We start from the raw sequence: 27,151 nt of genomic DNA, 5'->3' as shown, positions 1-27,151 counted from the left end.
GCTGAGTCTACAGAGACATTAAACTGCAAACCAACAAAAAAAAAAACTTTTAAACAAGTATTTTACCCCATCTGAATTGTCAATGACATAAAAAAAACTTTCTTCAGTCCCTTGGTAAATCTAATTGCTAAATGCTGACTCAATGTTCACCTTGGCCAGAGCTTCTCTCTCCTCTACCTGGCATCAGGCCTAATCAGGTTCTCAGCAGGTGTTAGTTGGGGCTGGCAGTAGCCTGGACTCCCTGGGAAGAGTGTAGGGACAGCAGGCCATACAGAAACACACATCTACTTCATGCCAGAGCTGAGTAGGCTGGTACACTCTACACTGTAGCAGCATCTGGTAGTTTTCGAGTTCAGTACATATAATTAGGTGTTCACAGCAAAGCTGTGAAACCTATTGTTATTCTTAGATTATCAAATAACTCAAGCATAAATTGGTAACTATTTTTCCAATTTGGCACACAGAAACTACTGGTCATAAGTAACCATAGGACCAAATGACACGGAATGTAGACCCATGGTACGTCTTAAATTTGTTTGAGAAAGCTAAGGGATTGGTCAAAAATATTGCTGAGGTATTGATAAATCAGGAAATCAGATTTTACGTGTCCATTTAAATCCTTTGTAAATCCACTTCACAATGGCCTATCAAGTCAAAACATTTTAGGGTCAACAAAGACATTAACATGATGAACCATGTTACGTTTGGCATTGATATCCTAAATAATAAGGAAACTATTAACAATTCACTTTTTTGACTATGTAATGCTCATATGCTGACCAAACCGCTCACGTCGCGTGCACGAGCATTGCAAAATAAATGTACACATACATGTTATTCAATCATTACACCCACACTGCTCGCGCACGTCAACGAGTGTCCGCGTAGCTAGACGCTAAAATAGAACTTGGTTCTATTTGTGACACTTGACGCACTGCAAGTCCCGCCTCTCCCATCTCCTCATTGGTTTTTAGGAGCATATACCCACATGCCATCTCCTCATTGGCTTTAAGGGGCATACACCCACGTGGGTGATTGAAAGATGAACTGAGGTTCACACTCCAGTCCAGTTGGTAGTGGTATTGCAACTTAAATTAGGTTGCCAACCACCATATAAAGTCCAAAGAAGAAGAAGATGCCTGAATCAGGAGAGATTACTAGAAACTAACTCGGTTTACCCTTTTATCTGTGGATTACTTGTCAGAGTAAAGGACCTTGTGCATTTCAGGTAAAATAACAACCCAATGTTTATATCCCAGGACAAATTAGCTAGCAGCAGCAAGCTAGCTAGCTAGCTAAATTGCCATAAATGTTTAATGCTTTTCGACCTGTCCCCAATTAATATAGTTGGTTCAGAGTTCGTTTTGATATTTCGACCTGCGTGTCCTGATCGCATCTGGTGTGTGTGGACATAATCATCATGCGCACGATGGCGCATGCGAACGCATGCGCGCGAGCGGTCTGGTCAGCATGTAATGCTTAAAATAATCTTTAAAAATCTTCTTCTCATGGACTAAAAGTAGATTCACTCCAAATTTGGTCTTTGGACTCATCATAATAGTCCCTAAAGAGTTTGAGAAGACAACGTTGATGCATTCAATGATGGCCACAATATACCAGTAGATGCTGCTAACAATACTTCAAAATCTTATTTTCATGAACCATAGGACCTAAAGACACCACCTTTGTAATGTAGGCCCATGGTACATGTCTTAACTTAGTTTGAGAAAGCAATGGGATTGGTCAAAATATGTCTGAGTTATTGACAAATCAAAAATAAGATTTTATGTGTCCATTTAAACCACTTTAAATCCACTCCACAGTGGCCTATCAACTTTAAACTAGGCATCATGGATGTCACTAAGAACACCCACACCGAATTTGGTGTTGAAATCTCAAAAAACAAGGAAACTATTAACGACTCATTCTTTGCATGTGTAACGCTAATGCTCAAAATCATCTTCTCCTCATAAACCATATGTCAGATTCACTCCATATTTTGTATTTAGACTCATGATTGCACATAAAGGAAGATAGTTCCTACATGATAGACTGCTTGCTTTGTTATCCAACTCATCTTGTGTCCTTTCTGTCATCCTGTGAACTACCTGCTCGCTGCCATAATTTGCATTACTTTTTTAACTACATGCTGAACTGTTGTATTTCATAGACTAGATCTACAGTATGTCACTGGGGCTGGAATTCAATCAAATCCACACTCTGACTAACCTTGCATTCCAGAGAAAATTGTTGTCACTGCTTCTGAAAAAGGCATTCTTTATGGTGTAATTAATTCTATTTTAAATTAAATTAGTTTTAACATGAACCATTTCATTATAATATTCAAATTTTAGCTGGTTCAGGTCTGGGGTATAGCTTTTTGATGAAAGTCTACAACACACGTCTTTGAATCAACAATAAGGTGCTTGGAAACTATGAACATTTGAATCGTGTTAATACATTTCAACTTTCATTCATTATAAGGGTATTAGCAGCATTATAAATGAACTCTCCAGGAAGACTGATGTCTACATAAAGATGTTAGTTTTATTTGGTTTACAGGTGCCATTTCATTTGAAAGAAGGAGAAACATAAAGAAACAGTTGACATATTCAAACAGTAATATCAACCAGAGACATATGGTTTAAAGGTCCGGGACAAAAACAACTACAATGTGATCTTAATCTGAGTTAGTTCAATTCAATTAATAACCAAACAACAGTAAAAAAAATGTTTCGTCTCTAGTTATGCTATAATGGTACACATACACGTCTTCCTCTCTTTCATCTGGTCTGTAATTAGTTTAAAAGCAGTTTAAAGCTTTGGGGGGGGGGGGGGGTTCTTATGAAACACACAAAATATTTTTTTTAGAGAAAAGAAAAGTATGAACATTAAAGCATTTATTTTTTCATTGGTTCTAGCATTCATTCACTACTTCTCTACATTTCAGGTGTTTTCTATTATGTGTAAATGTTTAGCAAGAGGTAGGTTGTGCGTCTGGCATCAAGAAATACTGTACTCAGTTGATAGGTTACAATTCAGTAACCTGATATCAAAGTATGGACTGTAATACACAACAGTAGTGTAAATTATGGCTTAGGAAAACTCCTATATGGCTTACTTTAGTATGGCAAGTGTCCATCTTTGCAAATTAACTTAACATGGTTGTTGCTGAGCTGCTGCTAAAGGAGTTAAGAGAGGAAATATCCATTTGGAGAATACAAGACAGTTTGAGGTATCGTTCTTTCAATGTCAAAATAGATTTTTTTACACTTTTGCTGACAACACACCGTTCTATTTAGAATTCTCACATTTCTAGCAAACATTTTTCACATCATTCAACTACAAATAAAACAGAAACAAAAAGAGCCAACCAATATGAAAATCAAAATGAAAGGACTGAATCCAAAAATGGCAATAATTATAATATTAATAACAATAATAACATTTTAAAAAGGAACGTCTTCATTTTGGCAAGATTTCCCAAACACAGCAGGACAGCCTTGAGAGGGAGCATTTATAAAATGAAAGAAGAAGAAAGGTTCTATAAAAAGAAAAGTATATCATATTTTTTTCATAATATTTTGTTTTGTTCAAAGAAATATTGGGTCAACTTATGTCTTGTTATTCAAATAATAAAATATTGACCATAATGTTTTACATTTTTTCCTTTTGGTATCACACTTATCATACTCCAATAAAAAAATGGTAGATAAGGTATTCACAGTAAAAATAAAAAAAAGGAAGGTATCAGTGATACCTGGAGTAAACAGTTGATCTTAAACCTTGAGGATAGTGGCACTATGTGACTTTGTTAGGGTATGTGGCGGTAGCTAATCCAATTCTGCACAGAATACTAGATTCAGAAACTGGCAATGAAAGATGGACCTCCACACAAAACAGAGACATAAACTTGTAGTGAGGCTAAGTTTTTCACATCCATTCAAACAGTTACAACACAATTAATTTGGAGGATCTGAAAACAAATGTACTTAAATGGAATCCTCTTATGCTTGATGGAGACTTTCCCGAGTATCTCCAGCAAATTGACTGGAATTTTATTCAGTAGTTATAAAAAGGGGAAAGGCGGTGTTCTATCACAACACGGATATTCCTGTGGTTAGGTCATTAATAAATGGAACAGAAATTATTGAAAATGTTAGAATATGGTCATAGTATTGGTTATAGTACTTCTAGAATTCAAAGGACAGTTATTTGGCAATTTCAACTCCATCCTTCCTGTAACAATATATGAAAATATCAAATTTTGGAAACTGAAAATATGTGGAATTCCATGCCTCAAGTGGTCTGCCAGTGTGATACATGGAAAACAACCTGTGAACATTTTACAGTGTTACAGGTGGTTTCTTGAATTATCTTTGTAATTAGTTTTTTTGGTTTATGTAAGCTGCTTGTGTGTTTCTTAGTTTGTCTCATCATTGGCTAATGGCAGCCCCTTAAAACAGGAACCCAACTGAAAACAACGTTTTTTACGAAAAGGTTAATCGAGGAAAGACTGAAAACCGTAACAATCATACATCTTTGGATATCGTTCGACTTGGTTTTCATAGAATATTTGGAAAGTTTTGTTGAAACAGCGATCTACGGTAAAAGCTAGTGTCATTTGTGCGGTAAGTGTGAGGTAAGAATTGAATATGAATACAAAACAAATTAGTCACTCAAGAAAGTTAACCATGGTCTGCTGAACAGAAGGTTCCCATGACAACAAAGGTATTTGAGGCACTGCAAACCAATCACCTTAAGTTGGTGACAGAAAGCTTCCTGAAAATGCCCATCTCAGCAACAATGTACATTTCTAATTACATTTTGGAATTCTGCAGGAAAGGGCAAAAAAGTCAACAAATTCATCCATAACAGAATGGTGAAACTTGGGTTTTATATTCCTTAATGTCCATACTTTCATGCAATGTTCAAAGTTGAAAAAATGCTGTATCGCTCTCTTTCTGTCAGGCTTCCAGCTTTATTTCCTGTTGCACGTTTCTGAGTCATGTCTTCCTCCAGCAAGACGAGATGGTGTTTGGCAGCAGCAGGTGATGCCTTAATAAAGAGGCATTCATCTCGCTTTCCCTGTTTGACTGAGGAGACATGTCTGTTGTTCTTGTAGTGCTCCACAGCTGGGCTCCGAGACAGCTTGATTTGACATCATCAATGATGGTGGTCTTTCCATCACCCATTTGTGAAGCTGCTGAGTCTGAGGTAGAATATGTACTTGAATCCTAGCCATGTGCTTCCACACTGCATGTCAGTAGCTGAAGTGACCCAACTCTGAATGAACCGCTTTAAATTAAGGCAGACATTCAGGATCTGGACAAGGTGTTGAGTCCCAATCGCAGGGTTAGAAGCTGGCAGGTGATTCTTGCAGAGAATAGGCGATCAGGAATCATACAATGTCAAACAACATAAGTGAACTGGCAAACCCACAGATCCAACCAGTTACATTCTGGGTAGAAGAGGGGCCTAGTGACATTCAATCACAATCCAAGGCCTCCTGCTTTTCTTGACAGGAAGGAATAGAAAGAGTGTACCACCCTCTGAACACAAGGAGTGGCAGCTGGCACAGGACTGGCACCCAAAAAGAAAAGGAAAGGGGGGCACAAAAGTACCCTTTTGGTTGAGGTAGGTATGCTTGACCAGCAGCACGACAGGCAAAATGGTTACCTTGATAGCTCTGACGTTCTGTCAGGCTGAGGTAGCTATCTTTGGAGGTAAAACGTTTTGGTGGGGGAGCAGAAAGTTAACAAAGAGTTTGGGATAGGGGGTTGAACAAAAATGTCTGAATCTGTGATCCCTCGACACCGGACCGCCTCAAGGCTAACACGGTGACAGGTTCGGCAAGGCTAAAGCAGACCACGTTACGTAGCCCTGAGGTACAATCTTGTGGAGCTAACCAGAGAACACCTATCGACTGAAAACATTCACTATATCTACTGTTTCACAAGCTGAACAGAGAAATCACTTTGGTACTGGCCTCAATGTAAGACTGATAGACTTTCTATCTCATCCATTGAGTCAAGCTCAACATCTAATCATCTGAGAGCCACGTTCACTGTTCAAACTGGTAAAAGGCCTCAATATATCTATCAGAACCTAAAAATGGCACCATTGGCCATTAACTTAAAATGACATCAAATGAAGCTATTTATGGGTTTTGGTTTTAAGAAGATGCACAATGTCCAATACCACACTGAAAATATAAGGAATATAGTATTATTGCAGTTATCTACAGAGATGAGCCAGCAGCATTTTACCTAATGAGTAATTTTGAATAATAAATGGTCTATGCCCATTTCCTCTATGGCTATCAATACATTTCCATGGAACTAAAAATAAAATGTTAAAATAAGGCTTTCAGCTTTGGTGTAAAAGACAAGACAGAAATGGGGTTAAAATCATAATAGTTACTCATGACTACATTGGTACTACTTTGTTTTTACTTGAAGCTATTATAAAATACCTTTTTTCCTTTGTGGTATTGGACATTCAACAGAAGTCCTCAACACTTTATCTCTTACTCTCAGTTTCATTCTCAATCTCTCTCTCTCATTCACTGCTAGAACTACGGCTGGACGCTGCAATAGGCAGACTATGGCTAAGGCGTTGGTGGGCAGGTGAGGTGGAGGAACCATAAAACAGCCATTCATTTCTCAGGCTAAGGGGACTGGGGTTGGGGGAGGTAAGTGGAGTGGTGTTTGGGTGCTTTAGCCGGTGCCTGTGCCAGGCTGGCATGGTGGGGGCTGCTCGATGAGGACTTGGCATTGCGCTGGGGGGGCTTGACCCTTAACAACCATCACTGGAGCAGTGATAGAGTCACATCTCTACAGGCAGAAAAGAGAAGGATGGTTATTATTATACTAACCGCTCCATAGGACACAGAAAGCTAGAACTGTGAGTGTGTATGATGTAGAATTGTGCATATTACAGCGCCTTACCTGAGGCACTAATTCAATGACCTCGGGCATGCGGATCACCCCCTCTTTTGGTAGGCTAGCCCGCTGGTTCCTGTCTCCTCCTCGGGGCCCTGACCAGCCATCTTGGGTCCTTTTCCTGCAGAAGAAGCTGGGGAGAGAAGCATTCAAACATGGAATGAGACCCGTGTCCTCGAGTCAAAGTGACTCAATATCCAGGCAATAATAAATAAAGCAATGGACACATTAAAATCCAAAGTTATTGCACTAAAACCATATTCAAAACTTATTCTGCTACCATATTACATTTGACCAAAAAGTGCTTCCTTACCTGCGGCGGTAGCCAAACATGAGGAACAGAACACAGAAGAGGATGCATGCCATGCCAGTGTGGATTCCCACCACAATGCCAGTCATGGACCCCTCGTCATCCATCTTGCAGTTACATGGGCTCTGCCCACCTGGACAAACACGAACAAAAATGGGTTTTGTTAGTGGAAAAGCAATAGAGGGATACACACACTCACAAATGCTCGCACAGACACGCATAAGTGCCACGACTCACACCATCTGTGGTGTCAATACAGCGATCTGCTTTAATTGTAATATAATGAGGCAAATATTGTGCACTAATTACACCCAGAAAGAGTTGAAAACAAAAGTACACAAAAAACACATTCCCTGTTCTTGTGTACTTGACAAACATCTGTGCAGACACACACTGAGATGTTCTTTCTGTGATCTGAAAGATTAACTAGAGGTTTACATTACATTTACCTTTTCATAATATAGCTGACGCACTTATCCAGGATGTGTATATGTTTTTACATATATCCTCTGACTAGGGTTGCAAAGCTACTCGTAATTTACCAATGTCAATTTGGTAATTAACAGAAAATATGTGGCAATCTATGGTAACTTTGGTAATTTACTGTATACTTGAATAGCTTACAAAAATATATATGAATGTATAGTATTCATTTACTATATCTGTGTCCATATTGTCCATGAGTTCCTAGTAGATAGACTATATGGTTCAACAGAAAATAGCTGAATGAATGAAAAAAGCATCTAATCAGCAATGGCATTATTTTGAATTAACTCTGCAACTCTTCCAACAATGACTTTTTTCACATCTGCCACCAGTCTGACGCCAACACATGGACAGCAAATACATATTGAAATAGTAAAATAAATAGAAGTGTGTAAAAAAATATATAAAGGATATTTCATATTAAACACTAATGGTATTCACTAGTTGATGGTTTATATTTAGGATAATGTTTTACAGCTTTGTCATTCAATTGTTTTCTTTTTAAATCACCTTACTTAATTATTTTACATGTGATATTGCCAGAGAGAGGGCCACCGATAACTACAGACATCTGTGATAATCTAAAGTATCCAATAGGGCCACTGGATGTCTTTTTATAAATGACATACAATTCTTGAAAGTTACCAAAATTCTTGTAGGTAACTGGTAAACTTTGAAAGTTTCCAGTAATATATCCTCCCTTTGCAACCCAGGTAGCCATGCGGTTAAGAGTGTTGGGCCAGTAACTGAAAGGTCGCTGGTTCAAATCCCTGAGCCAACTAGGTGAAAAATCTGTCAATGTGCCCTCGAGCAAAGCACTGAACCCTAATTGCTCCTGTAAGATGCTCTGGATAAATGATCAAAATAAAAATGTACCCCTGACACATACAGACTAACAGCATCATTGCTCCACATTGCCACCTGGTGAGTATGTTAGAAAATACCATTTTACACTGACAGTTACACATACAGTATTGATCCTAAATGAGCTTAAAGCTCAGTGTTTGTGTCTCACCGGTGCTGGTCTTGGCGCTGGTACCACTCTCAGCCAGTGAAACCAGACGCTTGTTGGCAGTACCGTCCCCATTGCCGTTGTAGGCCACCAGTTGGATCTCATACACAGCAGCGGGTTCTGAAACAGAGATGGCCAGTGAGGAAAATCAACCATAGAAAGCAACACCCTAATACACAGTTACATTCGTTCCATTTCAAAGGTCCTTTTGGTACCAGTACTGGCACTCTGCATTGTGAAAATGTCTGCTTTGTGTGAGTCATTGCAATCTGAGACCCTGCAGTGACAGTGGTTAGTAGTATTCTGCCTCTTTTTTTTCTTTTTTACTAGGCAAGTCAGTTAAGAACAAATTCTTATTTTCAATGACAGCCTAGGAACAGTGGGTTAACTGCCTTGTTCGGGGGCAGAACGACAGATTTGTATCTTGTCAGCTCGGGGATTCAAACTTGCAGCCTTGCGGTTACTAGTCTAACGCTCTAACCACTAGGCTACGCTGCCTCATCACTGACCTAGATGGGAGATGGTGTGGGTGTTGATGTGACCGGGAAACGCTTCCTGCCCCTGGAAGTTGGGCTGGGGGACCTCGCGGTAGGACAGCTTGAAGCCCTCTACCTTGCCCGACTTACTGGGCAGCTCCCAGAACACCTGCATGGCCGTCTTGTTCAGCACCTTGGTGAAGAAACTGGGAGAACTGGGTACTGTGAGGGGAAAGAGGGGAGGGACACAGAGGATGAGTGGATTAACATACAAATTGAATTCCAAATATGAGAAGACAGAGAAAAGGGAAAGAGATGGGTGAGGCTTCGAATAAACAAACAAAATGTGAAAAACTGAAACAAGGAGATTTTACAGAAATAGGAAAAGATAGAAAAGTGAGAAAAATTCAAGAGTTGGACAAATAAAAATATATGTGCGATAGAAAAACATGAGAAATTAGGCACTCTGATATGCAACTGCTTATCTCCTCTCATTTCATGATGTCTAAATGACGTACCGCCCCCTAGTGTTGTAGCCACCACAGTGCTGGACTGCTGGCTGGCTCCCAGAGGGGAGTAAGCCTTGAGGTAGATGGAGTAGGTGGTGGCAGGCTCCAGGGTGGTGAACTCATGCTGGAAGGTGGTCTTACTGACAGCCTCCTGCAGCTCTCTGCTGTCTGGCTCTGGAAGGGACAGGAAACAGGAAGTGAGGTCATCATCTTTGCATCTTACGACAGGAAGGTATTAAAAAGAGGCAGTCTGTGTACTACTAGAGTACTAGATGCATAAGTGTCAGCAAAAAAGTATCTTCAATTCTTCATATGAATTACATAAAACAGAAAAAATATAATATTCACTTTGGACATTGAAGTTGTATTATATTATAACAGCCTCCTTACCGCCCAACATGCGGATGTGCAGCACATATCCGATTATGCCGTCGGTGACCTCTGGAGCGGGCTGGACCCAGGTGAGCTGTAGGGCGGTGGGGGACAGGGCCGTGGCAGTCAGGTCTTGGGGGGCCTCGGGCAACTCCGTGGACTGGGTGAGGGCCAGGCGGGCACTGGCCTGGTTGGTGCCAGCGCTGTTCTCAGCAATACACTGGTAGATGGCCTCGTCTTCCGTGGTGATGCGCGTTACCGCCAGTGTACTGTAGAGGGGGGGGGGGGGGGGGGGGGATATTGTTAAGAGTTGTAGTGACTAATAATGATGGTGTAATGAATGTATTAATAACATTACATAATGTTTCATTTGAATCTTATATTTGCAGATCTAAAAGTAAATCTAGATGAGTAAAAGCATACTAACTACTGTACCTGTTATTGTTGGTGAGTTTGACGTTGTCACCAGGCGTCAGGATTTTGCCGTTCTTCAGCCAGATGAGGTGAGGTTCAGGAACTCCCTGGGCCATACACGTAAACACTGCACTGCTCCCTGCTGGTCTGGAGACAGACTGCGGCCACTGCAAAAACTCAGGAGGAGCTGGGAATAGAGAGAAAGAAAAGGAAAGAGAGTGAGCTTCTCCTATTTCGCTATGTGCTATGTAATTAATGCATGTGATGAAATGTTCCCTTCTATTGTCCCTTCTATTGTCTCAAAGTCTGCTTGGCAATATCTACATTATGTAGTTTATTTCAATTTCATTTAAATGAGAGGGGGATGCGGAGGGAGATGGATAGGGGATGAGATACTGCTTGCTATTATGGGGCTCAGTGGCTGCTTTGACTGTGCAGTGTTGCCTATGTCTTGCAGTTACTATAAAGCACAGTAGAGGGCAGCATAGGACTTGATATTATTCTGACCATTCTGGCTGTGAGGCTAAAATGAGACTAAGATAAACTTGCCAAAATTATGTTTGGGATAATTGTACGAGAGATACAATCTTAATTTAAATTCTAGGGTTTACTCAATATTTTACATACCCTTTTTGTGCTCAAGTTAATATAGTTTAGGTGTCGAATGTTACTCAAAGAACTTGAAAAGGATGAAATGTCATTCTGTTCTGTGTTTTATGTGGTCAGGATGAGTGTTTGCCTCTGAATCCAAATCCCCAAATAATCCACAAACAAGAAGAGCCACCACATCTCCAACAAGATAAGAACATTAAGGTCCAGACTCGGACTCCAATTGAGCATATGCCAAAACAAGGAGTCCAAAATCAAGTTCATTATCCATGACAGCAGCATCTCGTCCCCAAATTAAAGCGGCACCCCTGTCCGTCCCTCTCGTGACACCCGAGTGGAGAGGGAGACAGTGGGGGGCACAGAAGCAGTCTCTCTGCCACAATGGCATAATGTCTGTGTGCAAAAACCTGAGGCTTCGCCCCCCTCCACACGCATCTCATTGATCTACTACTTCCCCCACCCCCCTCGTAAAAATTAGCCTGCTCACAAATCCATTGTCAGGACTCTGGGAAAAGCGGACCAAGAGGAGAGGGAGGTGGGGCGGGGGGTGTAGGGGTGAAGGGGCTGGGGGCACGGGGGGTTGGGGCGGCCATCAATCAATGGCAGGGATGGATTTTATTTCTAACCAGGGCGCTGGGCCTCAATCTCTTTGCATTAACAAGGGACAGGAAAATAAAAGATGACACGCAAGCTGGGCCTCTAAAGCTTGTGTACCGAAAAGATAAACAGAAATACTTGGTTTAATCTTGTGGAGATTTGAGGATATTGTGGAGATCATTATCTGTTCCTTTTCCCAGGGTAGCAGAACTTGGATATGACAACAAATTGTGCTAAACATTTTTATATTACCACAGGAACATGTTTAGTCTCCCGAACAGAAATCCACCTGAGAGCAAAGCATAGGGCTAAATATTGGTTTAAGGAAAGTTGAAACAGTAAGCTGCCATATATGGCCCTCTAGACATATCCACCAGCAACGAACTGTCCAATTCCTTATGCCTAGACTGACAGGAGTACTCCAAACTGTCTAGAAAAAGTGTTTATTAAGTGTGTATTTCACTTCAGCTTCAGCAGTGTGGAGAGCTGAAATTGAGTTAGAGTAAACCACTCAATCAATGGTGGATGTGTGTGAGAGCCTGGTGACAGAATGGCAGTCAGGGTCATTGTCATTGTCATTCTGTTTGCAGAGAGAGCTCCCCAGCTGTCCCAGCCTGCCCCTCTGCAAAAGGGACCGAGGGGGTAGAGAAGAGGTGGAGGAGGGAGACTGTGGTTAGGGTGCAGGTTTGCTGGTTTGCTCATTTGAGAGCAAAAAAGATGGCTCCCATTGTGAGAGTGAATGGAGGCTGCTCCATACTACTGCATTTGGGGGAAGGACGGGTAATGAATCTACCCTCTAGCATCCCTCTCTCCTGTGCTAGAGTGCACTTCACACTTGGGTGGGGCCATTTATTTAGAGTAGAGATGCATTCAAGCCCTGTTATTTCAATGAGGGTTAGTGGTTCCTTTTGTTTCAGTGAACTAGAGGAGAAACCTGCAGTGAATGCTTTTCTTTGGGTCTGTCTGTCCCTTCGTCTAGGTGTTTGCCTACCAAAGGTGTGGCTGGACTATCTAGAGTTTTCTGTGTTCCTGTACGTTGCTGTGACTCTTATTGAATACAGCAGACTTCAGCATCCTGGTCACACACACATTTAGGTCCTCAATTATGAAAACCAATCACGGTCATAGATTGAAAAATGATGTGAAACAGTTGAAAACCAATCTGAACTATACCGAAATATACTGAACTATCCAGAAATATACTGAATGTGCTTCCCTCTCTGTAAACCTGATTGCAGTGTCATCAGAGCAATCGAACACAACTTCCATCATGACAAAGTTCACGACACATAGGTCCCAATCAAACACCACATGGCAATTGGGAATTGTCCTAACTTCCCTGGAATATTATGCACATATTCAGAAGGTGTGAATGAAAAGTAACTCTCAGCTTTCCCTATGCATGAGGATGCTAACCAGAAGCCATGGGAATGGCCTGTAGGCCTACACATAGACGTCCCTTAGAATAAGCTGTTTTGCAAACACACAATGGCTGTCATGTCGCTTTGTGTCCTGAGCCCTTCTGTGTGTCTGTCTGGCACTCGGTGGCCTCTGTCCCCTGAACTTGGCCTTGCCTGTGTCTGTCGCCTGCAGCTGTGACAAAGACAAGTGTCCCCACAGGCCAGGGAGGTGGAGCGGGGACCGTCTCGCTGCTCTATCAAGACCTGCCAATCAATGGCCTATAGCACCAAAACCCCCATCATAGCCCCACCCCCTACCACCAAAACTCAAATCCCACCCACAACCATCTCACGCATAATTTCCTTAGGGCCTGCAAGGAGAGGGTCAGGGGTGGGAGGTCAGAGGTGATCCCTCACTCTGGCACGATTACTCTGCTGCCCCTCCTCCTGCACTTGGGCTTTGCTAGCACTGTCTGTTTTATTCTGTTTCTATATCTTGTTATCTTTTTTCAGTTCTCTGTTTTACAATTTCATCTGTATCTGTTCTCCCTTATATCTCTCTTTTTCGCTCTGTCAACCTACAGATGTAGGATCTTAGTTTGATCATCCTGTTGCAGAAAATTTTTCCTGCAATGCACTTGTAGTGTATTTGAGGTTAAAAAGGCTTCTTAAAAGGCTTGGTTGTAAGTTCCACTTTAATATTTCAGACTTGATTTTCCCCTTGCGATTTTTTTATTAATATTTTATAATTTTTTTATCACTGTCTGTTTTCTAATTTATTATTTTAATCATCCTTTACTCTACCTCTCTCTGCTTCCTTGTACAGTATATCTCTCCTTGCTGTCTATGAGTGTGTACAGTATACTGCAATACTCCATTTCTGTGTGCCTTTGTTTCCCGTGTACACGTCCCACTATTTCTATATTTCTCCATGCATCTTTCTCTCTCTCTGTCTCTTCCCCACAGATGGTGGCTATGCAGCCATTGTCTGACTGTGGCCTGCATCTGTCCTGGTCAGGTGGTCCCCTGGTGCAGCCAATTTATGACCCCCAGCAGCCAGCACCCCAAATTAGTTTGGGGAGGGGGGCAGGAGGCAGACGCAACCAGGGAGATGAGGTCTGAAAGGGCATCCCATAATATGCAAAGCCAGCCCAGACTTCATAAGACCGAAAAGGTCTGCAGAAGGTAAAGGCTGGTCAGGTTCAAGTAGAATCAGTGAATTTAGGAGATGTTCAGTCACATTGAGGCAGATGGTATTTGACATGAGATATCAAGGGATTGAGTTAACTAGAATTAATATGGTATGTATTATTGATGTTAGATTTGGGTATAGCCTGAGTCAAAAAAAAAGCAAGGGAAACTAAACCGATTCATATCTGTATATGAACGCTGACTGCAATTGTACTCCTCCAAACTATTTGATGGTTTGACCTCTTTGTTTTCAAATCAAGTTATGCTCTTTGTGCCTTTTCCGACATCAATCAATAAATTAATGAATATATTCACCAAGCCCGATAAGGGTGCTATGCCAGATCCTGATTTTGAAAGACACAGAAAGCAGATATTGATTGATTGAGTTGGGTGGCGAGGACAAGCAGACAGACTCAGCCACTAACACCAGCTACCAGTATACATTTACAAATGTGTGTACTATCGTGCCATTTGGCAGTGTATTACTGATGTACAGGAAAGTATCACCTGACTAAACACTCCAACTATGAACACATTACACACACTCCCTCTGAAACTGAAATTTGAGTGTGTTTGTGTTTGAGTGTTAATCTGAGTTTATATTTATGTCAGCATAATTGTGAGTTGAATCCGTGGGATGAACCACCATTAAGATGCTATAGTATAAAACAAGGTATTATGAGCTAAAATAGGTAGAGTAAAGAGGTAGGTATATAACGCCTCGTTGAAGTAGAGGGAGGGTCATTTCAGCAATAAACGCTATCTCCTCCTTCATCTTTGTCCAGCTGGAGCCCAATGCCAATAGAACATGTTGGCCAACAGCAGAACACTAAGGCCCCGTGCCAGGAGGTCAAAGGTGACCAGAAGAGTTGGGGGATGTCAGTTCACCCTTAAGGTCATGGTCAAATCTACCAAAGGTTAATATAGTCTGACCTTCCTAAAATAACCCCAGCATCCCCACCATCCTCCATCCTGCTTATTACCTCTTTCCCTCCATCTCCCCATCCCTCCCCCACACCCCTCTATCTCTACCCCCCAAAACAGAGCCCTGGGAGAGTCAGGTGCTCCCCTGAGGGAGACTTGAGATGAATTTCCAAATGGACCCCCAGACCCGACTCCCCCAGGCTCTTCTGTAGATCTGGAAAGACCACATAGGTTTCAAAAAGATGCAAATAGCTTCACCTTGTCTCTTGATTGGCTGGGTGGAATGTCTGACATGTTTTTTCTACCTATCCACTCATTTCAGATCTACAGGAGTGTTTTCTGGGTATGGGCTAGGGGGGCATTCAGCATAGGCCTGGGAGGCACCGGTCTATTGAGGTGATGGTTGACTGGTTTCCTGGAGGCTGGTAATGGTGGGTGGGGGATCTGAAAAGTGCTGTATCAACAAAACCAATATTGCATTGTGTGTATTTGGGGTTTGAGGGTTATTACTAGTGTGTTTGGTGTGAGACTGATGGGTACCACGACTCACCCTGCACCACCAGTCTGCCCAGCGCGGTACGCCTCATCCTGGTGCCAGGGCGGTTGGCAGAGCACACGTACACCCCAGAGTGTTGCAGGTTGGCATCTGAGATCATCAGGTTCCCCGTACCCAGCACCTGGATACCCTCCACCCCAATGGAGCGCCCGTCTGGAGGAGAAGAGAGAGATAAAGAGAAAGGGGGGAGAATTAGAGTGCTGAAGGTCTCATCTGTAGCAAACATGGATGATCTATTTAGCACAGAACTACTCAACAATATTAAGGCAGCATTCAGTCAATAATAGAGTGAAAGGGGGCAGAGCCCTACCCAGCCGACTCCAGGACACGATGGGTCGAGGGTTGCCAGTGGCGATGCACTCCAAGATGGCGGTCTGGTGCACAGTGATGGTCAGGTTCTGAGGACCCGACAGAATTACTGGCTCCTTGTAGATCCGTGGAGCTGTCACTGTAGAGACAAAGAGAGAGAGAGCGAGAGAGAGACAGGAAATGGTGACAAAGTAAAAAATACAGATATCAGTAAATACACAAACAGATAGGCATATTTGTTATTAGCAGATCTGATCACTGACACATACAGACTCAGAGAGGACAGCTTCTCTTACCAGTGACAGTGAGCTGGGCCTCGTGGCTGTAGCGAGTGTTAGCGATGTTGGTGGCTACGCAGCGATACACACCACTGTCAGCCCGCTTTACACCGGTTATCTGCAGGATCCCTGTGGGCAGGATGGTGTACCTGAATACAGGAAAGGAGAATTATAGTGTGTGTGTGTTGTGTGTGTGTGTATGTGTGTGTGTGTATGTGTGTGTGTGTATGTGTGTGTGTGCGTACCCATGCGTTTTACCTGTTATCATCAGTATTCACAGCAGTTCTGTTTTTCTCCCAGGAGATGCTGGCCTCTGGGATGCCATTCACCTGGCAGGTCAGTCTGGCAACGCCACCCTCATCCACCGACTTGGACTCTGGGTGTATGTGGAACTTAGGGAGAGCTGTGTGTGAGAGAAAATAGATCAAGATTTTGAATAGACATCTCCAAGACGGTTTTCAATGTCCTAGAACCCAAAAAACAACAAAGTCCCTGGAGACAGGTCTTTCTGATAGGCTTAGAGCAACTGCGTTTTTCTTAAATGAAAGTGAATCACCATGGTAACCCCTTTCCCTGAGGGGAGCATCACCAATCCTTCCAATAGCCATAATTCTGCTGGTTTACCCAAAATTCCCTGCACCTCCCAACCCCCAACTGCCCACTTCTGGTTTTATTTGGCCAGAGGGAGGGGTCAGGGGAGTGAGTGAATGAAAGGTTGTCCACTCAGTGGGGTGTTTAGAGTGGGGGGAGGTGCTGTGGTTATTAATGTTCAGTCCCAACTGGGGAGCTGGTCAGATAATGGAGGAAGGGGTGGGAAGGAAGGATTAAAGCAGTCAGGTATGATTTAAAGGCACAATGTGCAGTATCAAATGAATGAACACACATAAAGAATGTCTTGACCAGCATGGGAGACGGTTTATGTGAGATGCTATGTTCACTTCAATGGCTTGCTAGCCATTTCAAAGAGTTTACATACAACTTCTGCATGCCATGTAATGTGTCACACATGACTCTTACAGTATACAGTATGTGTATCATCTGTCTTATGTATGACTCCTAATGTGAGTGTGAGCACTCCAATATGTATATGTGCCTGTGGGTGTCTGTGGTGTGTTTAACTTACATGCCAGCTGAACCCTGGCCTTGCGGCTGATCAACATGCCATAGTGGTTCTGGGCAGCACAGTCATACTCCCCAGCGTCCGTCTCATTGCTCTCTTTCCTCTTCTGGAAGCTTTTGATCAGGAGAGTTCCGTTGGCCAACACGCTAGCCTTCGGCCCGGTGGGAACGGGCACTCCGTTGCGCCGCCACGTCACAGAGATAGGCCCCTCCCCTTCCACCTGGCAGTCCAGCATCAGGGGCCGATCACGCACGGCGATGACATCATTGGGCTCCTTCAGGAAGGCCAGCTCAGAGGCTCCGCCCAACACTGGGTGAGAGAAGAGGAGCATGGGAGGTCAGGTACTGCTGAAGTTCTCCTCCATTCAGATGATGATAAGGATGATGATGATGGAGGTAAGAGGGCTGATGAAGATGAAAAGGGAGATCCTCAGGACAGAATGGAGCCACTGATGATGATGATGGTGGTGGTGGTAGAGTTGATGATGAAGAAGAGGACAATGATGGAAGTAAGAGGGCTGTTGAAAAATGACAACGATGAAAATGAAAATGATAATAATGATGACACACACACACACACACACACACACACACACACACACACACACACACACACACACACACACACACACACACACACACACACACACACACACACACACACACACACACACACACACACACGCAAAAGATTCTTAAGGCTGAACTGACATCAGGAATATGACCTATCACCTACTATTACACTACTACACCAATCAATCAGTGATTCCAGTACAGAGCCTTCAGAGGGCCAGAGGTTGAAAATCTCCCTTTACAATGTTAACCTCAAGAAGCAGAGAAGGGCCAGAGGTGGTGCTCCTCAGTTTATAGAGTCATGAACGAATTGAAGACCACATTTTACAATGCCCACTCAACGTTAAGGTGAGGGGAGGAGGAGGGAGGAAGACACTGAAAGATGGCTGACGAAGCCACCCAAGTGCTGATGTCATCGATCTAAGTGGACTTTTTTCATAAATGATTCTCTGTTAACAACCTAACTATTGGTGTCGTGAAGCGCCTTAATCACATATCACATTGTGTTAGATCACCATTGTAAAATATAGCTCCTAGATAGTTAGCATGTTTAGGAGCTTCCAATACCGACAATATATGGCCATCTGGTTCTGGGGAAATATATTGAAGCATCTTTCTTGGTGGATTGATTTATAAGAAATAAACAGTGTGTCTTAGAGTTCTTGAGGAATCTACCATAACTACCCATTCTCTACTGGTATTTCATATCTTGTTTAATGTATTTTCCATTATTCATCTTGCCCTACAGCTCCTTTATATTGAAATATCAAGTAAGGGTTAAGTCAAAAAATGGAAAAAGGCCCAAACTTTTCCAGTGCTCTATGTAAACCAAGTTGTGCATCTCTGCCCAACTAGATGTTGGACATAATCCAGGCCCTTGTGTTCTTAATAACACCTTAATTACCGCTGAATAACAGGGTTGTTAATGAGAGATTAAGAGGGGAAAAAGAGGACGCTGGATTACTCCTTGGCTGGGTTTATAGCGCTAGGCTGGGAATCACACACTGAGAAATTGCCAGTTTCATTGAGCAAGAGCAGACAGCCTGAAGCCCTAACTCTTTCCCCACAATGAGACCCTGTGAAAAGTGGGACTGCCTCTCTCAGTGGTGTGCCCCACACACTGTGTGCACTGGTGACAGCTTCATTCTCCAGATGGGGGTGTGTGTGAGTGAGAGAGAGAGAGAGAGAGAGAGAGAGAGAGAGGCGAAAGACAGAGAGAGAGAGAGAGAGAGAGAGAGAGAGAGAGAGAGAGAGGCGAAAGACAGAGAGAGAGAGAGAGAGAGAGAGAGAGAGAGAGAGAGAGGCGAAAGACAGAGAGAGAGAGAGAGAGAGAGAGAGAGAGAGAGAGAGAGAGGCGAAAGACAGAGAGAGAGAAGGGGTATTGGACTGAAAAAGTGAGAAACAACAGCGCAGAGGGAGGGGAGCAAAGATAATGTCTTCAGAGGAGTCTGTTTGGGTAGTTTTCAGAAGGGTGAACTTGCACTTGACTTTCCTCCAGCCTGATTGATAGCTCTGTTAGTCACCTCCACCCCCATCCTATTCTGCCTTTCACAGTGCCCCCCCTCCTTCCCCCACACGCAAACACAATTAATTCCCAAAACTGCCTTACAATAGTGCCGAATGCCATGGAGCCATTGAAGCAAGAGAGGGCCTGAACAATGCAAGAAGTGGGGAAGAGAGGGGGGGGGTCAAGTTTGGATGACTTCAATGAAGTCTGGGTGGATGACTAGTGATAGCCCCCCCCACACACCCCCTTTCCCCTTTCCCCCTCTGTCCCCTTCAGTCATCGCCCACTCGGATGAGAACATCTGCCCCCCTCTCACCAGCCACTCTACTGCACCCCCTGTCCCCCTCTCCCCTTTTTAACTTGAACTTGGAGGTGACTTTCCCATGCCACCCCCATCGCTCACACTTCGCCGAACCCCGTCACCAATTCTGTCGACACGCCCGTCCCCCCATTATACGCACCATTTGGTGATACCCCTTATGTTCCCCCTGATTTTTAACCCTCTCCCTTTCCCCTGACCCATTCTAAAGACCAAACCTCCTTTCCCAGATGTTCAAGATAAAAAAAAGGAGAGATGCTGAGAAGAAGACAAGGTTCAGTTCATTTTCGGTCTCTTATGTTTACGTGGCGAGCTGTGGAATTGTAGCGTGTAACGTCTGGATCCCCTGACCCTGTGACCCTTCTTTAGAACAACAATACACACTACCCAGACACAACAAACCCCCTCCAACATCAACACGGCCGACCACAGCGAACCTCTGCAACCGTCAAACATCCCACCAAAACACGCCAGACAGCTGCTCTTTCTTTCCTAACTCCTTCCCCCCATCCATCCATAGTCTTCCCATCCTCGCCATAGTCCTCTCCCACATCAGCCCATTCTGGGAGACCCAGTCTAAACTCCAACTCTTGGCTCTGCTCCAACACATGCTGTGTAATCTCCACTGCCTCCAGTTGTTTTTTTGTTTGTCCAATTAGCCTCCCTTTACTCCATTTAATCCCTCCCCCTTTTCCCATTAATCCACCTCCATTGACTTCCTCTGTAACAAATAACAACTAACCAGAAACTACAATCTATTCACAGTAGCTGGCTGTGTAGTGGCTGTGCATCCACAGGACAGATCCTTAAAGCATCTTAATCTAAATGAAGATATCTTCTCGCTCCAGTAGATACCTGATCATTACATTTAGATTCTGGTTATACACTTTTTAATCACTGACATACAATTATTCTCAATCACCTGCACCTTCCAACAACTATATATTATATGAGTGCATGGGCCATTCAGGGTAAAAGTCCATCATTTACACAATCATGGATGCATGCCAAACAAGCAGCCGCAGTACAAGGAATCTTAAACCCTTCAAACTTATTTTACAATCTCCTTCATATCTGCTTTGCAAAATATATAAATTCTGGATTTCAATACTATGACCCAGGACAAGGTCGAAGCTTAAGTCACTCTGGCCTGGAGTCTTAGAACAGGCCCCAAGTCACACTGCCTGACACAGCTGGGAAGCTTGGGCCCCAGGTCTTTGTAGTTCAGAACGACTGCTTGCACTACCCAGAGACACTCAGTCAAGCTTAACATCTGATGTAAGGGGTAGCAGTGGATAATGGAATACCTGGGATGGCTATGCTGGGGATGTAAAGAGAGTGAGATGTCGGTCACGGTAACTAAGGATTAGCTGCATGTCAGATCTTCTGTGGGGACATATTGGATTAGAGATATCTGGGGACTTCCATGCTGGGGATAGAGGGAGAGTGTGTAATGTAAGAAGGGACTATGAAGGAAGCAGTTAAGTCTGATGTCAAATTGTGTTGATTGAGGCTTTGAGGGGTGAGAGCGCTGTAATCAGCACATTATTTTTGGGTTGCTCAGTAAGGAAACCTTAATCATTCGTTTTTAGTAGTAGTTTTTTTTCTTCATTTGTACTTGAAATCAGAGGCATAAAGCGAATGATGACATTATTTATCATCTACATGTATGTATGCCATATAAAAGCAGCCAAGCTCAGCTGTGCCTTATAAATTCCCAGCCGTATTCCACACAGACAAAATGCAAAGCCCATCTTTACCACTGCAGCCCTGCATTCACCCCTGTGCCGCGGAGTGTGATTAAGTGTTAAGTTTAGGGATAAATTCGCCACCCATCTGGATGCTCATAATAAGCAGAAGGGGGGCTATCCAGAACACTGAGGACAGGGACCCCCGGCCCCATCCCCCAGCTTTCCCTCACACTCCACCCCACCAAAATCCCAAATCTCCACCCCTCAGCCCCAGTCTGTGACCCCAGACCCTAAAAGGTCATGAGAGAGTTGGCTGAGGGGACTGAGGGGGCCGGGGTGGAGGACAGCTTGCATTCGGTCACCAAAGCACCCCCTACCCCAGTCCCTTCATTGTTTATTGTCGCCTCAGACTTGGCAGTGAACTTCACAGTTTCCATTGTGACTGTGGCGTGAAGGTGGCTAAGCCCCCCAGGACGATGAAAAGGGGGTTCAGGGTCGAGGCAGAGAAGACAAACACAAGTAAATCCCTTCATTGGTTGCGTCCTCTATATTGAGTGAGTGAGTCAAGCCCAGTTGCAAGTCTGTCACTGAATCCTTAATTGACTCGTCCCATACTATCCCCTCTCCCTAACCCTGGGAATCCCTGCATGAAGGGGAGAGGCCAGCTTTGGAAATAGACGAATGCCATAGTGAAAATGAACGTCTTTTATGTGCACTTCACTTTATGTGCTTTCCTAAATTTGTACAGTGTTGATAAGCTCCATTAGGTGAAATGGATAAGATCAATGACCATGCTATAATAAGCATAGAATTCTAAAGGCTTAGTTGTACTTTCAGCTCAAGTCGTACTACAGGCAGACCCTCTGGTATCGGCTTAAACATTTCTTATTACCAGTGGATATTGCTATAGCCAGCAGCTCTCCCTCTCCCCTTTCACCTTTTCCTTCACTAGCCTCCTTCACTCTTCATCATAGCAGAGGGATAGGCACAGATGATGTCTACTGAATTAGGCCCATGCAGGCAGGCAGGCAGGCAGGCAGGCATAATAGATGAAGGGGAGGGGGGTAGATAGGCCTGTATAAGTATTGGGGACTGATTCCTGGGCCCAGCTGGGATTGAGGATTGGGGGTGCTGGGGCAGGGGGCCGTGTGGATTTGGGGACTGACGTCGCAGGGCTGGGCCTATTGTCCCACTAATAGGAGTTAAACTCCCCTCTCTACCCCTCTCCCAGCCCCAACCTTGACGAGCTGCATGGCACGCTCTTCTTTATGGCTGGCGATGGTGCACCAGCAGATCTGCTCCCAGCATAGCTCCTCTCCTATTGTTTAAACAGCCACTTCTTCATTAATTGCCAGCCAATTTGGCATTAGTGTGTGTGTGTGTGAACACGAGACCCTTTTCCCATTGCGCTAATTAATTCACTTCCGCCTACAAGCACTTCCTTACACACCCATGGGTTCGTTCAGCAAGGGTAGGGGGCATTTAAGGACCAATTACAAGGGGTGGCATTGTAGGAATGTGGGCAATGTTGGCAACAGACCAAGCATCCATTATGCAACATTTTGAGATATACATATTTAGCTTGTCTGTTATTCATCATTCTACAACCCTTAATAGCCTAGTTAATGGCAATACATTCTAATGACACACACTGTGATGATGAATTCATCAGTATTTTAACACTTGTTCTAACTACTTAGAATACGCTCCAAGCATATTTTTTATTTATTTTGGCCAGAGTCTGTATTAAAGCGAAAATCACTTTCCTTTTGTTCTCACCCCCAGTTTGCTGTAAGTGGGATAGGCTTATACTTCGTTCAACACTCTGTGGCCATGTAAAAACAGCACAATCAAAATAAGACAGATCATAAACTAACCAACTTCGCTTTCCCTTTGCCTCGGCCTGAGTTCCTCAGAAACATGTTAGAGAGATGCAGTGGAGCGCATTTTGCCAAAGTAATTGGAACCCCGAATCGGGATGACCAAAATGTATTGACATTGTTACACAGAAATTGCCTATGTCATCTTGTACTGCTGCTTGTGAAAGTGGCTTCTGTCAAGAAGTCAATATCAGAGCCTCCCAGGTGGCGCAGTGGTCTAAGGTTGTGCCACCAGAGACTCTGGGTTCGAGCCCAGGCTCTGTCGCAGCCGGCCGTGACCGGGAGGTCCATGGGGCGGCACACAATTGGCCCAGCGTTGTCCGGGTTAAGGAGGATTTGGCCGGCAAGGAATTTCCTTGTCTTGTCTCGTCACGCACTAGCGACTCCTGTGGCGGGCCGGGCGCAGTGCACGCTGACACGGTGAACGGTGTTTCCTCCGACACATTGGTGCGGCTGGCTTCCGGGTTGGATGTGAATTGTGTCAAGAAGCAGTGCGGCTTGGTTGGGTTGTGTTTCGGAGGACGCATGGCTCTCGACCTTCACCTCTCCCGAATCCGTACGGGCGTTGCAGCGATGAGACAAGACTGTAACTACTACCAATTGGATACCACGAAATTGGGGAGAAAAAAAGGGGGTAAAAAAATAAAAAATAAATCAATATCAGGTCTCATTGACCACCAGCATTTGATTGAATGGATTTCACTTTTAATAACAGGAAGTCTGGTTTATCTTTAATCGAAAACAATTCCAGAACGAAGGTTGTTCCATGTTTCTATTCAGTAAAAGGGGCATCGGTATTGTTTCAATTAAACTGGTAGATAGAGATGGACATGTTTTTCCAAAACTGTCCTCAGAATTCACTTTTACACGCTTTCTTGATAACTTTCTTTCTTGAGGTTAATAAACCTCAGTGTGTCTTTCTCTTTCTCTTATAAAAGGTTTCATTGTATAGTGAACAAAATGTTATTTTCAGTCTCTATACATCCCACCTCAAAGGGCCTTGGGAGAATTTTGCTCTCAATGTATGATACTCGTGGTGTAAATTTGTTCTTTCAACATGCCCATGATACACAGGCAATTTGTTTTGGCAATATTAATCTTATTGACTAGGTGGCCCTGCCGATTAAATTTCCCCAGATAATAAAACGATTCTCTTTTGCAATAGAAAAAGTTGCGGTAACCATTGCTGGCAACATTGCTCTGCAATATTGCATCAAAAAAATGGCCAGCGTTGCCTTTAGGTCTTGTTTATTAAAGTCCTATAAAATGTAATACATATTGAAACGCATACCTACAAACTATATGTCATTCATAACTGCTGTCAAAAAGGGTTGAATACCTGCGTTTTTTATTTGGTCTATGCATGTAATTAGCTCAGTTTTTAAACTGTGGGGAACTTTCTTATCCCTCATACACACAGCAATAACAGCCAGCAGCACTGTTCCTATGCACCAACTTCAGTCTTATTTGTTATATATGAACCAGCCACATAAGAGGTGAAGAAGTGGGGAGGCCTCCAGGGAAGGCTATGAGGCTATGGCACAGAGAGCAAATATGTCTGAAGGAACTAAGGCCAAGCTTTTGAGCCTCATGGCAGAGTAGCGCCTTGGCCCTGATTCTACCTCATTGTAGATCTTTGGGATTAACACCCCCAGTCAGAAGGCACTGTCTGTGTAGGCTGGGGGAGAATGTTTGTGTGTGTGTGTGTGTGTGTGTGTGTGTGTGTGTGTGTGTGTGTGTGTGTGTGTGTGTGTGTGTGTGTGTGTGTGTGTGTGTGTGTGTGTGTGTGTGTGTGTGTGTGCCTAGGTTTTAGGGGAAGTCTAGTAAGGCAGCTGCAGGGGGATTACTGAACACCCAATCCCACACACCATCATACCCCCAAATTAGGTGTGGGGTGGGAGGCAGACAGAGAGGGTCTGTCTGCTTTATGTAAATTAAGGTGTGAGGTCATCAATCATTGTTTGACCCCAATGTTCAGTCCACATGGCTGCCCTGTGTCTGACCATGACCATGAAGGGTAGATGAGTCTGATCTGACCAAATATCCCTGATGAGATTTCAATGCACAAGTGGTAGCCAAAACATTGCCGTTTCCCACCCTACAGTTATTGGATTTACAGATATGTTCCTTGCCTGAGTTTAACACTTTTTTTAATGAGAAGTGTAAACATGGTTCTTATGGAAACAGTTACAAACTGCACATCTTGGTTAAAGATGATACAGTGTTTTGAATCAGATGGAGACTTGAACAGCCAATACCTGATTAAGGAATACATGCATGAGAGGCAATAATCAGGTTCAGGGGATGAGTCAAATTTACTAGCATGTTCAAGGTTAATATTGAAAGGTTGTATTGGATTATTGTTGTGATGATTATGTGAAGTTTGTTTCATGGATAGTCATTGTCATTAATTGGTATTAAGTGGTGTAATCAGAGAAAATAATGTGGGAGCTGACTAAAGTTAATAACATGAAGCCTGACATGATAAAGCACCGTCAGTTCCTGTCCCCAAATTGCCTTATAGAGAAGTAAACTTGCGCGTAAAAGGAGAGAGAATAGGCTAGTATCTTTACGCATCGGCTGAATGGTGCATCTTACCGTTGAATGGTGCATCTTACCGTTGAAATCTCTGATCAAACATCTGTCAACTTTTGTGCTGATAACACACAATTAATGAAACAAATTGGAATGAAAAACGTTTTAAAAAAGTATCTGCTCTTGTATTTCACCTTACCCGAATCAATAACAAAAAGTTTTCTATTTTTTGAAGGCTCTCCATTCTGCTTTCCACGCATAATGAAAATATTAACACTATAGACATGTATGTTGAAGGTCAAAAGCCTCCCTCCAAAGACACAGTTGTAAATATCCTAACGGTTCCAACTTGGCCATTCATCTTTACGCGCGCCTTAATAGCACCCATTGATTTCTCTAATTACACCCATGGTATCCCAGAGGCTGCAAACTACACATGTCCCCTAATCGACACCAATGACTTTATGGAAGACATATACAGACGAGATGGAGTCGACAGGAAAGGAAAAATAGCTTTTACGCACTGCAATAGGCTAGAGAGGCAGGTGCACAGTAAAGACGCATGGCTTCACGAACACCTCAAATACAGGAGATAGTGAGGCTGCATGCTAAAATCATTTCAAAGTCACATGCAAGTAGCAAGACATTCAGTGTGCTCCGCATGGAGCACATTTACTTGACGTTTACTATCGTTACCTATTCAAAGCTCGAACACTCATCCGCTTAAATATGAAAAGCATTACCTGAAGATATGACCACCAATAGAAAAAGCTGAAAAATCCTCGTCTGGTTCATGTTTTAGTATTAATCCCTTTTAGTTTGAGGTCTAAGTATTATAGCGACGCTTTAATAGCGAGCTTCACTCCTTAAAATGTATTAAATTAAAATCCCAACAAAATCTCAAAAAAACATTTCCACAGTTTCAGTTCCACAGTCCAGCGAACGGCTGGCTTCTGGACGCGTACAAGGCTGCTTTGAGAATGTCCTGTTTGCTATTGTAGAAGGGCCCTTGCGGGGTTCTGGGGCTATTAGTTATGCGTAAGGTATTGTTGTCCCCGTTGACATCCCGGTCAATGAATGGACACTGATACAACAATAGAACTGGCCAGCGGAGGCTGGGGCATGTAAACGAGCCAATGG

The 27,151-nt window shown here is 43.3% G+C and overlaps 1 protein-coding gene across 1 annotated transcript; it reads right to left on the bottom strand.

Annotated features, from left to right (window-relative positions):
- Positions 1-2,527: 2,527 nt before the first annotated feature.
- Positions 2,528-27,065, bottom strand: LOC106605453 (immunoglobulin superfamily DCC subclass member 3). Its single transcript, XM_014201133.3, has 14 exons — positions 26,755-27,065; positions 17,511-17,816; positions 16,646-16,790; positions 16,406-16,536; positions 16,111-16,248; positions 15,795-15,953; positions 10,545-10,710; positions 10,128-10,378; positions 9,747-9,911; positions 9,262-9,450; positions 8,756-8,872; positions 7,258-7,387; positions 6,951-7,077; positions 2,528-6,836 (listed from the first exon to the last, which is right to left on the bottom strand). The coding sequence occupies exons 1-14, from the start codon at positions 26,804-26,806 to the stop codon at positions 6,720-6,722; spliced, it is 2,193 nt and encodes a 730-aa protein (XP_014056608.1). The 5' UTR covers positions 26,807-27,065; the 3' UTR covers positions 2,528-6,719.
- Between the last annotated feature and the right edge of the window lie 86 nt (positions 27,066-27,151).

The sequence above is a fragment of the Salmo salar genome, chromosome 05 (assembly GCF_965601325.2).
Source record: "Salmo salar chromosome 05, fSalSal1, whole genome shotgun sequence".
Lineage (NCBI taxonomy): Eukaryota > Metazoa > Chordata > Actinopteri > Salmoniformes > Salmonidae > Salmo > Salmo salar.
Note: the sequence above shows the minus strand (reverse complement) of the source record. Positions and strands in the feature narration are given on the sequence as shown.